Source organism: Malania oleifera, chromosome 6 (assembly GCF_029873635.1).
Source record: "Malania oleifera isolate guangnan ecotype guangnan chromosome 6, ASM2987363v1, whole genome shotgun sequence".
NCBI lineage: Eukaryota > Viridiplantae > Streptophyta > Magnoliopsida > Santalales > Ximeniaceae > Malania > Malania oleifera.
This window is the reverse complement of record NC_080422.1, coordinates 7,526,110-7,538,376: the sequence shown is the minus strand read 5'-3', so window position 1 is coordinate 7,538,376 and position 12,267 is coordinate 7,526,110. Positions and strand designations below refer to the sequence as shown.

Sequence of the window (12,267 nt, the reverse complement as noted above, 5' to 3'; positions counted from 1 at the left end):
CCGAACAAGTTGCTGAGCAATTCGGGCTGAGTTGTTTCGTTCGAGCTGTTTTGAAGAGCTGTTCGTGCCAAGCTGTTTTGCCGAGCTGTTCGGGTCGAGTTGTTTTGCCGAGCTGTTTTGAAGAGCTATTCGTGTCGAGTTGTTTTGTCGAGCTATTATGAAGAGCAGTTCGGGCCGAGCTGTTTCATCCGAGCTGTTTTGTCTAAGCTGTTTTGTCCGAACTGTTCGTGGTGAGCTGTCTGATCTGCTTCATGAAGGGAAGTTGGGAGACCTGTCTGATCTGCTCCCTGAAGGGAAGTTGGCCGATTTGTCCGACCTGCTCCATGGAGGGAAATTAACCGACCTGTTCACGGAGAGAAATTGGCCGACCTGTTCCATAAAGGGAATTTGGCCGACTTATCTCATGGAGGGAAATTGGCCGAGCTGTCTGACCTGCTCCATGAAGGGAAGTTGACAGACCTGTTTGATCTGCTCCCTGAAGGGAAGTTGGTCGACCTGTCTGACCTGTTCCATGGAGGGAAATTGACCGACCTGTTCACGAAGAGAAATTGGCCGACCTGTTCCATGAAGGGAATTTGGCCGACCTGTCCTATGGAGGTAAATTGGCCGACCTGTTCACGGAGAGAAATTGGCCAACCTATTCCAAGAAGGGAATTTGGCCGACCTGTCCCATGGAGGTAAATTGGCCGACCGAGCTTATCTACTGGGCTGTTTTGCCTTATGAGTCGTGCTCGTCATTCGGGCCTTTGTGTCTATTGAGTCGCGCTCATCTGTAGGGCTGTTCCGACCTTACGAGTCGTGCTCGTCAGTTTGGCCTCTCCGCCTAATGAGCCGTGCTCGTTTGCTAGGCTATTTTGGCCTTATGAGTCGTGCTCGTCTACTAGGCTGTTTTGGCCTTACGAGTCATGCTCATCAGTTTGGCCTCTTCGCCTGATGAGTCGTGCTCGTCTGCTGGGCTGTTTTGGCCTTACGAGTCGTGCTGGTCATTTGGGCCTTTGTGTCTATTGAGCTGTGCTCATTTGCAGGGCTGTTCCGCCCTTACGAGTAGTGCTTGTCATTTTGACCTCTCCGCCTGATAAGTCGTACTCATCTATTGGGCTGTTTTAGCCTCACAAGTCGTGCTTGTCATTTGGCCTCTTCGCCTGATAAGTCGTGCTCATCTGCTGGGCTGTTTTGGCCTTACGAGTCGTGCTCGTCATTTGGCCTCTCCGCCTGATGAGTCGTGCTCATATGCTGGGCTGTTTTGGCCTCACGAGTCGTGCTCATCATTTGGGCCTTTGTGCTTGATGAGTCGTGCTCATCTGCTGGGCTGTTTTTGGCCTTAGGAGTCGTGCTCCTTTATTAGGTGTTTCATCTACCCATTTTTTCGAGGCGTCGTCACATCCCTCTGTCCTGTAAAAAGATTAATAAATGCAGGTTTTAAATGTGCCATACCTTGGGAAGTGGGTTGGATGAAGCGTTCTCATTTATGGTCACCCTTCTAATATTGTGTCCGAGGAGATGTGGTCTTTCCGAGGCACCGTTTATCCTTGGGAAGCCGCGGCTGTGCATATGTTAGAGATCTTCTGTGGGTTCATGGATTCTGTGTCTCCTTTTTTCTTATTTGCATCAGTAACTCCGAGCGCGGTACATTCAGGGGTGTGTAGGTGGAGAACTTGTTGTGCTGTCCTCTCATCTTTGAGCCCAGGTGCAGCGCACTAGTCTCATGCCTTTTTACGGATCTATAGGAGTCTCCTGATTCTCTGCTATTGTTTTTCCTTTTCCGCTCTATGTGACTCCCTCTCGTATCCATCATTTCCTCCAGGTTGATGTATTTCTCTGCTCGGATCATTAGCTCCCCTATATCCACCGACAATTTTTTTCCTAGGTAGTATAAGAAGCTTCCAGGTTGGAGAGCTGTTGTTAAGGCTGCCAAAGCCACCCCCACGTCTAAGTTGCGGATTTCTAGGGTTGCCGTGTTGAATCGATGCATGAAGTTCTTTAGAGTCTCCTGCTCCCCTTGCGCCATACTTATGAGATGACCCGTTGTTTTAGCAACTCTCCGGCTACTAAGGAAGTGGTCGGTGAACATTTGTTCCATCTCTTGGAAGGAACCAATGGATCCTGGTCGAAGAGTTCGATACCAGTCTCTGGCAGTACCCTTAAGGGTAGTTGCAAAAGCTCGACACATTATGGCGTCTGGAGCCCCTTGCAACTGCATCAACATTTTAAAATTATCCAGGTGATCAATTGGGTCAGACAAACCTTCGTACCTTTCAAAGGTGGGCATCTTGAATCTACTGGGCAATGGAGCCTCCATGATTTCTTTGTTGAATGGCGGCTCCAAGGACCGTAGGGATGCTTCCCCATAGTAGGGTTTGGTTTTGCCCTCTTTCATCATCTTCTCTATACGATCTATTTTCTTGATTCTTTCTTCGAGCTCCGTGGATCTTTGTTGGTTGACATCCATGCTGTTTGCATCTTCTACCTTCTTGTTGGGGTAGGTTTTCTCCTCGTTCTCCACTGGTTTGTTAGCTAGCTTGTCTGTGCTGGGGTTCTCTTGCGGTTGGTGAAGGATGTGCCCTTCTTGACTCTTTTGTTGTAAAAGTTGGTTTAGCATATCCTTCATTTCCTTTTGGAAAGCGACGAACTCCTCCCTACTGACACCCGATGACTCTGCGGGCATGGATTGGATGGATTGGGATGGTTCTTTTGTAGCAGGGACGGAGGTAGAATTGTGTGAGGTTGGCATTGCTGGAATGTCGAAAGTTGAGAGCGAGATATGATCGCCTCCTAAAAGCAGGTTCCCACTGACGGCGCCAACTGTTGCGGGGTAAAAATAGCAGGAATGCTCCTTTGACTCCCGTTGACCTGAAAGAGGAAGAAAAGAAAGGCTTGGAGGACCCGGGGTGTACTCCGGGGGATCACTCTGATGCCTAAGTAAGAGGAATGCTTTTAGAGAGGTTGAATGCAACAGTATAATTGTGTTGAATCACTTACCTTGGTCTTCTTTCCAGATCCCTTCTTATAGGGGCTCGAGTTGACCGTAGGTTGGTTCGAATTTATTGCGCAGGGGCGTGAATCGCTCCTCAGCCATAAGTGCGTGCACCTATTACTCGGCTATTAAAGCCATTGGCGTGGATCTCTCCTCCTCTTTATTGGATTGGAGCTGATCTCTCGTCAGGATGTCAGACCCGAAAAAGGTGCGAGTTAGGCGTTGACTTGCCCTCATTGGCTAGATTATTTTGGACGTATCAATGTATATTACTTGTTTAAAGTGGGATTTATTTCATTTACTATATATTTTTACATATACAAAGAAAAAAAAAGTTGAATAAGTGAAAAGGAAAAAAGCACTGTTACAATTTTTTTATTATAAAATATCTATTTTAAAAAATAGTCATAATAAAAGAGTTTGAAGGTTGATAAAAAAATAATTGCCATAAACAAACAAAAATAATGTAATTATTTATTAAAATAAATATTCCCAAAATTTATTATAAAAATATTTTATATTTGATGAAATAGTATAAATATTTGCCTAAGAGACTTTTATCTAAATTATTATCATCTTATACAATTTTTTTCAAGCCTTTCTTCTATTAAAAAAAGTGCAAACGTGGCACATCGGGAGTTGTTCGTTGTAAATATTTACTTGATAAAATCTTCTCCGCATATTTAAAGCTCAATCCTTCCTCTAGGTTTAGCCGTTTAGGGTTTTGCTGCGTGCGTGTGTTAGAGAGAGAGGAAATGGTGAAGTTTCTGAAGCCAAACAAGGCGGTTGTCCTCCTCCAGGGCCGATTCGCCGGCCGCAAAGCTGTGATCGTTCGATCATTCGACGACGGCACCCGCGACCGTCCGTACGGGCACTGTTTGGTTGCGGGGATAGCGAAGTATCCAAAGAAGGTGATCCGCAAGGACTCGGCGAAGAAGACGGCGAAGAAGTCCCGCGTGAAGGCCTTCATCAAGCTAGTGAACTACAATCACGTAATGCCCACGCGATATACCCTCGACGTCGATCTCAAGGACATTGTGACGCTTGATGCGCTTCAGTCCCGCGACAAGAAGGTTACCACCGCCAAAGAGATTAAGAGCAAGCTCGAGGAGAGGTTCAAGACTGGCAAGAACAGATGGTTCTTCACCAAGCTCAGGTTCTGAGCCTCAAAACCACCCCATTTTTTCACTTGGGTTGTCCAAAGAAATGGGCGTTTTTATGCTGTTGTGGTAGGATTATGGATATTTGTTTTCAATTTGGTTGTAGTTTAATTTTTTTTATTTGAGAGCTTTCTGTTGAATGGAGCTTTTTTTGTTGAACTTATTCTGAATGATAAATTGGGTGAACCTTTATTCGCAATCTTGTCGTTTCCTGCTTCTTTCTGTTTGGATCTGATTTTGTAGTGATGATTGTTTTCTTTGTGGTTTATATTGTAAAACATGAGTTGTGACGGTTGGTTTCTTTTGCACCCATATGATATTAACTAATATAAACATGAGTTGTGATGGTTGGTTTCTTTTGCACCCAGATGGTATTAATGTGGTTACACTGACACAAGTTGCATGCATAAATTTATACAAACAAACTTTATGGGAGTGTTAGGGATAAATTTTTCTTGCTGAAAGCAGCTGCATGAAAGTTCAAAAAATTGTTAGTAGCTTCGTCTTTGTACCCATCTCTCTCTGATTTGCAATAGGCATTCCGCCAGATTAGAAATGCTTTTTTTTTTTGAAGTTGTTCTGTTGATAATTAGAAATGCCTTTGTTAGGAATTTTGTTTAAAACAATGATGTTTAATTAAATTAGTCATCTGGCCTTGCAGTGGCAAGCAACCAATGCCAGTGAAATTGTTAGCCTTTTTTATGTGTAGGGATAGTTGAGTGTGAGTGGGTCTTCTTAAAAATTGGAAGAAAAAATAAAAGAATGGTACCTATGGGGGGCTTTCTTGAAGTGATACTGGGGAGCACTATGCTTAGAACCCTCCAATAAAGAATCAACTTAAGGGCCTATGCATTAGTGCTCTTTAAAACAATTGCCCAGTTATTAAAAGGGGATCACTAGGTACAATGCCTCACAACCCTTCCCGAGTCCAACTCCCACTCTTTAATCAAATTCTCCCTTCTGCTGCCATTAGCTACCTATGGAACAATCTAGAATTGCAATCCACTTCCTTAGCCCAATGAACCCTAGATTTTTTATATGAACTCCTTTCTTCCCTTAACAAGCACTTCCAGCTCATTACAAGGGCAAACTTGCTTCTCTATATCTTCCTCTCCCAAAAAACCACACTCCTCCAATCTGTCCAACCCCCAAATCATTCAAAATTCTATTTCCCTACTCTTTTGATTTTCCCAAACCCCTCTTTATTCCAAAAATTAAGCTTGCCTTTTACAAACTTTAGCTTCTTCATCACTCTAAAGCCTTCCCACCCTCAAACATGATGCTCCTTCCACCAATCTCAAAGTTTGTCGCGGAGTGTGGGGTGATCTAGGACAAGAAATGGGTACTTGGATGGATTACTTTGACCCAATTTGGAGGCCTAGGTCGAAGAATAGGGTCAATGGTTTACTGGGCCCTAAATACAAATGTGCTTAGTTAGTTGTTTAATTATATTTGTTCAGTTTGTTTGTATTAGGATTATGTATTTTGAGGGCTTCTTTGTAATGTTTTTGTATTTTAGGGGTATGTTTGTTTCATCTAGTTTTAGGGGTAAATGTGTAATTTCATAAATGGTGTGTGAAAACGATGTAGGAGTTGGTTGTTGAATTTGAATTGAGAAAGTGAATGCGTGTTTCCCCTTGTTATCTCCTCTCTCCTTTCTTTCCTTTTCCTTACTCTCTTCAATTTCTCCCATTGGCTGTAGATCTTTGATGATGCCCTACATCATCTGTTCGCCTTGGCCCATTGACCTCATGGTTTTGTCCTATAAAAGATGCCTTACATAGTTGGAGCCCAAACCATTCTTATAATCCCAAGATCTCCCTAGTACATTGATTACTGACACCCTCATTAGAGTGGCTCACACTTATGTGCAGGATCCATCCACATGATAATACCCACAAGGTGACTCAGATACCAAATATAATAGTCTTAGCCCAATTTTGATGAGGTGATGTTGGTTTTGGCCTACTGGTTTCACGGTTTTGTCCTATAAAAGACGCTTTACATAGATGGCGCTCGGACCATTCTTATAGGCCCAATATTTTCCTAGGACACATCCGATGTGGGACCATGTTATAGTGTTATACTTTACCATTTGATGTTAAACACCTTTTTCAAAGTGGCCCACATTCATGCGTAGGATTCACCCACATGATAGTACCCTCACAGTGGCCATGACACCAAGTGTAATGGTCTTGGCCCATTGTGGAGACAATGCAATGTGATATCCTTCTTCTCAAGATTTATCTTATCCTTTTGGGTCGTCCATGGTTATTTGATAGGAAGGTTAAGCATGATGGATATGAGAATTTTTATTCCCTCTCTATTGACAACAACAAGTATACGTTGAGGCTATCTTGAGCTCTCCCACTCACCAAGTGTTAGTGCACCACCTGGTACCTTTTTTATAAAACGAGATGATCCTTTTCATGAGATGGACTTCTTGGTACTTTCCCCAATTTGATGGCTTTGAGTTCTTTTCAAGAGGGAATAGATGTAGGACGAGAAACGAGTATTTGAGTGGATCACTTTGACCTAATTTGGAGGCTATTTCAAAGATTAGGGTAGTGGTTTATTGGGTCCTAAACCAAATGTGCTTAGTTAGTTAGTTAGTTGTTTAATTATGTGTGGTTACTTTGCTTGTATTAGGATTATGTATTTGGGGGCTTGTTTGTAATATTTTTGTATTTTAGGTGTATGTTTGTAATTTCATCTCGTTTTTAGGTGTAACTACGTAATTGTATGTGTTAGGCTTTCTTATAAATAGTGTGTGAAGTCCATGTAGAAGTTGGTTGTTGAATTGAGTTGAGAAAATGAATGGGTGTATCCATCCAGATACTGGTTTTTTGTCCTACATCAGTGGGTCGGCCACATATTTTCAAGCCTAAGGGAATGGGACCTCGTTGGACAATATTAGAATCCAAAAGGATTGTATGGAGGAATCTATCTGTACGGGACAAAGTTCTGTCCCCTGAGGCCGCCTAAGTGAAATGACTATTTTTTTAAAGGCACATCCCTAGGACCACACTCTTAAATGAAAGAATTGAATCTTCTTTTGCTAACATTCACCCTAGAAACCCCCAACCTCTCCCTTGAAGTATGAATCACCCCTACCACCCAATGAGGATTATAGAGTTCATACAAGCTAGCCAACTTATATAAAAGAAAGAAAAAAAAACTGATACACTGGGAAGAAAGAGTGGGACTATACATTGAATTAAATCACCACTCCCTAAAATCAATTTCTTCTCTCCCCAACCCCACTTATTCAAGTTCTAACCTCATCTTGAGAAGGACTTGTCAGTTTAAGGCTTAAATTAATTTTCTGGGCTTCCTCGGTTTCTCTCTCACCTCCAAAATGGTTTACAGCATCAGGCATCCCCCCATTTTCTATATTCTTATGGCACATGGATAATTCAGAAATAGTATGATTAGACACATGGAAGGTTTATATTGAGGTATAGGTGTATAGCAATGTATCCATGCTCTATTCTCAGAATATTCCTTTCAAGATCTCTAGGCATAATTGAGGGACTAGACAAGGCTTGGTTGAACTAGAAGAAACTTTTGTTAACGTCGAGAGGCTGTGTCCCATTAAAATCATCACATCATTTGGAGTCTGTACTATTACTCCCACAATAGGGGTCAAGATTTTCAGATAGAGACCTTTGATTTTTGCCTTTGGTGCCTTCCGCAGTTTCTTTTCAAGGCTGCGGGGTTGGTGGCTGATTCTGGAACACCCTCTCACAGGTCCACCCTTTCCCTTAGCACGTGGCATTTGGAGATACTGAGAAGGAGAACATTGAAGTTGCAGTCATTGATTTATCCTTTTCCAGTCCCTTCTGATTGGGTGTTATGGAAGGTGAAATTGGTTAGCAAAACTATTGGGGTCTTTTGGTGGGTTTGAAGATAGGACTTGGAGATAGTTTGAGGAAATTGAAAAAAAGGAGAAGGCTGCAACAAGAAATTGGACTTGAATTTGGAGCTAAAACGTCTGGAATGTTCAGTTAATTATGATAAATCGGGAGGATAAACAGATTTGGTGGGGGCAAGTAGCTGCCAGGGTTGCATGGTTAAATAATGTTAAGGAAAATCATCTCTTGGAATGTGAGAGACGGGTGTTTTGGTGGGGGGAAGCTAAATGACAAATCCAAAAGAAGTGTAATAAGGTCCTTCTCAAGCATTGGAGAAGTGACAATGTTGACTTATAGGAGACCAAAGTGGATAATTGGATCTTTTTATTTTTTGTTAGAGATCTTGGGGAATAGGAGACCTGCAAATTGGTTTCCCTTGGTGCTGTGGGTAACATTGGAGGCATCCTTGTTACGTGGAATCTCAATGTTGTGGATATGCTGTATCATTCCATCAACTCCTTTTTAGTCTTGTATTTGTTCAAAAACCTAGATGATAATTTTCTTTGAGCTCTTCACTAAGGTCTACAACCTAGGTGATGGACCTCGTAGGCACCTTTTTTCGGCAGAGCTCCTAGAAATTAAAAGCCATTGGGACGCTCTTTGGGTTATTGGAGGAGATTTCAACATGGAGCTTTTTCTCCATGAAAGAAGTGGAGGCATAGTGGAGAGCAGTTGCATGAGAGAGTTTTTGGACTTCATTATTGTGAATGCCCTTATCAATCTTCCACTTGGGGGGGGGGGGGGGGACTTTTACTTGTTCCAACACTAGAGCGCCACCTTCTCTCTCAAGGATTGATAGATTCCTTATTTTTGCAGATTGGGACATTCACTTCTCCAAAGTCACTCAGGGACTCCTTCCCCAGTCTACATCAAATCACTTCCCTATTCTTATTGACACAGAAGGCGTCAAGCGGGGGGCCAACCCCATTTCACTTTGAGAACACGTGGTTAAATGGTTTCAGAGACCTCTTTAAGAATTGGTGGTCCTTGCTTGTTGAGGGGAATGCTAGTGTTGTGCTAGCATCAAAATTGAATGGGTTGAAAGAAAAACTCAAGTTGTGGAATAAGAGCTCATTCGAAAATGTTCAAGCAAATATGACTACTGTTCTTGATGAAAAGGATCTTGATGAGCAAAAGATGGGTCAAGTGCTCAATACAGAAGGAAGGGCTAAAAGGGTATTGTCGAAGAAGGAATCCTTTGGGAAGAACCTATTGTGCTTGTTCAAATTCAAGGTCAGCAATAGGGTTTTGTCCCAATTCCTCATCCTGTGAAACCAAGAGGAAGAGGTTGCGCTCACTGCCTAGAACTCTTCCCATGCACAAAGTAATCAGGCAAACTCCTTAAGCTCTAAGAAAATTGACGTGTGGTAAACTTTACGACAGTTCGTCAGTCTAACGATGTCAGGAAGCTCGCTGCCTAGAACCAGGTTGAAAGATTTCCTTTCAATCCACACAGAGCACTTTGCAATTGCTGTGGCAAAGGAGTAGAGAGCGAGAGATGCAAGAGGGGAGAGGGATGGTAAGGTTGAGAGGTGACAATAAGATATGGTAAAAGGATTGAGGCTGCTGACAAGGAGAAGAGAAGAGATGGAAAGATTGTTAGGGTTGTGGCTAGGAGAGGGAGTGAGGTCAAGAGGAGAGGAGAAGAGGAGATAAAGGTATTAGAGTAGCAGCAAGAAGAGAAAGTGAGGTCGACGAGGAGAGTTTTCAAGTTCTTGTAGAGGGCAGGAAGGACAATAATGGGGGAGGCTGTTGGCAATAGAAGAGGTATCGGTGAGAGACTTATTTGTTGAAGAATACTGCAGAGAAGTTATATCTGATCCCAAGAAATTGAGGATTTGCTGTGAGATTTTCTGAATACCAATGAGAGAACTATTTTCCTGCCCACATCAATTCCAAATTTGCTGATCACAACAGCTTAACTTCCAGATTTTCATTGACATTTTGAATATTTCTGCAAGAAAGCAGGTTGATTTTTTTAAAATTGCCGAAAAATGAGTCAAAAGCACACTTGCGGGCACTTGATAAGGTCATGGACCTTGGCATGCACTTGCATAGATATCTTTATTATGAGTAAAAGTAGTTCCCTAAAATTGAAGGAACACACTTTCTACAGTACTAATGGAAATAAGGCTAATGCTGCATTTGGCAGCATGGATTTCGGGCTCAGATTTGGATTTGGGTGGATTTGGACACAATTTAATATAATTTTGTATTACATTTTGTTCAAAACCACACACACACACACACACTCACACACATGCATGATGCACCTGTAAGCCTAGCTTGTGGTTACTCTGTTTCTTGATAGAAACAAGCTGAATCTGTTTCTTTTGTCTGCCTAATGGAATTTTTGATCTGTACTGTTTCTTAAGACATTGAGCAGTTTAGTGAAGTTAGAAGATGGAGACTGTTGAAGTTTTATCATAATTCTTATTTCATTGCTTTACAGAGCGTATGTGGCTTAGATGTTACTGCTGATGATATATGCTGTTAATGTGTTGTATAACCTTCTAATATTTGCTGATATATATCAGCAGAAATTAATGTAATAATTCTTTGATTAATTGCTGATGCATGCTAAGCTAGATTGATAAGTAATGTAACTGGTGTGCGGTTAAAATGTCCTGATACATGCGATGATATGTTAAGGCTTTGATGAGGTAATGCTTGATAAATGCTGATAATATGATGCTGATTGTGAGTAGTGAGCAATAGGACAATAATATGTGCTGATATATATGTTGTATACATATATACATGTGTGTGTGTGTGTGTGTGTGTGTGTGTGTGAGAGAGAGAGAGAGAGAGAGAGAGAGAGAGTTTTATGTTCTCACTTTTTTTTTTGGTTGTTTTGGAACTTTAGAATTCCCAAATACTGATGTTTGTTGATGCACTATTGTTACTACCTGAATCTGTCTGCTGATATATGCTGCTGAATTACTGCGAACTGCAAAGTATTTTCTGAAAACAAATGGGTTTGCGATATTGCCTTTAAACACAGTTTTTACTTGGTTTTTGTTTCATAGCCTTAAGTTTCATGTATAAACAATGCACATTTAACACAGAATTCTGAAGTTTTCAGGCCTTAAAACTGCATTTGGTGTATTTGTTGTTTCATGTCATTGTGGCAAATCTTGTTATTTTCAAGTTTCAAGTTTCAAGTTTCAGAGGAAATGACTAATAACTGAAATGGGTTTTGTTTGTTTGGTTGAATAACTCCAAAGGGTGTCTTCTCATTCTTCTTTTTTCTTTATTATTGTTATTATTATGGTAGTTAGTTATTATGGTAGTTCTCATTTGTCACTAATGGCTTGAAATTAGAAAACAAGTGAAAATTTTCATTCACTATCACATGAAAAGGTTAATTGGAAGCCATTGTTAGGGCTTGAAGTTTCTGACATTTATTTGCAGATGAAAATATTTGTTATTTAATTTTTATTTTTTACTTGTAAATGGACGTTTGGGGAGTACATTCAATGTTTCTTTTGATTTTAAATCAGTTGTCTTTTTTTTTTTTTTTTTTTTAATTTCATTAATTCAAAGGAAGAATCTTTAATTTTGTTTTGGTGACAATGTTCAATTAAAAAAATTCGATTTTTGCACTTGGCAAATGAAATTCAGCCATCAAAGATCAAAATTTTACTTTGATGTGTGACGTTAATTTCTTGGGGGTATTGGTAGATGATAAAATTTCAGACCCTCAGTCTAATTATTTGAATGTTTAAGGGTTTGTTTCGTTCGTATAAGAAATAAATTTAGGGAACGAGTTTGATTATGGTTTTTAGTTTTTTATTTTTGTTATTACCTTTTAATTAATTTTTTTTTAGAGAAGTTGAAATTAAATTTTTTAATTTTTAGTAGTTGTGACAATATATTGGCAGCATACTTAGATTTAGAATTAACTTGTGTGGATTATATTATCTATTTTTATATAATTTTAACTATAATGAAAACAAAGTAACGTGTGAATTTAAAATAATTTTAATTATAATAAAAATAAAATAACATGTGAATTTAAAAAATATAAATGAAATAAAAATATTCATGAGATTTATAAATTATTAAAAAACATTAACACATAATATTTCTATTATTTTCAAGTCGTGTAATAATTTTGCTCTAGAAATAGAATTTGACATATAATGAATTAAAATAATAATTTTAGTTTGCATAATTTTTGTATTTCTATTATTTTTAATCATATTTTATTATTATT

General features: G+C 40.1%; 1 protein-coding gene across 1 annotated transcript; it reads left to right on the top strand.

The window, feature by feature from the left end:
* The first annotated feature begins 3,545 nt into the window (after positions 1-3,545).
* On the top strand, positions 3,546-4,333 carry LOC131158435 (large ribosomal subunit protein eL27x-like). The gene has a single exon (XM_058113306.1). It carries the CDS (start codon positions 3,730-3,732, stop codon positions 4,135-4,137), a length of 408 nt encoding a protein of 135 aa, XP_057969289.1. The 5' UTR covers positions 3,546-3,729; the 3' UTR covers positions 4,138-4,333.
* Positions 4,334-12,267: the final 7,934 nt, after the last annotated feature.

Coding starts and splice junctions, on each gene's coding strand:
- LOC131158435 (XM_058113306.1), top strand. CDS start 3,730: ATGGTGAAGTTTCTGAAGCCAAACAAGGCGGTTGTCCTCCTCCAGGGC.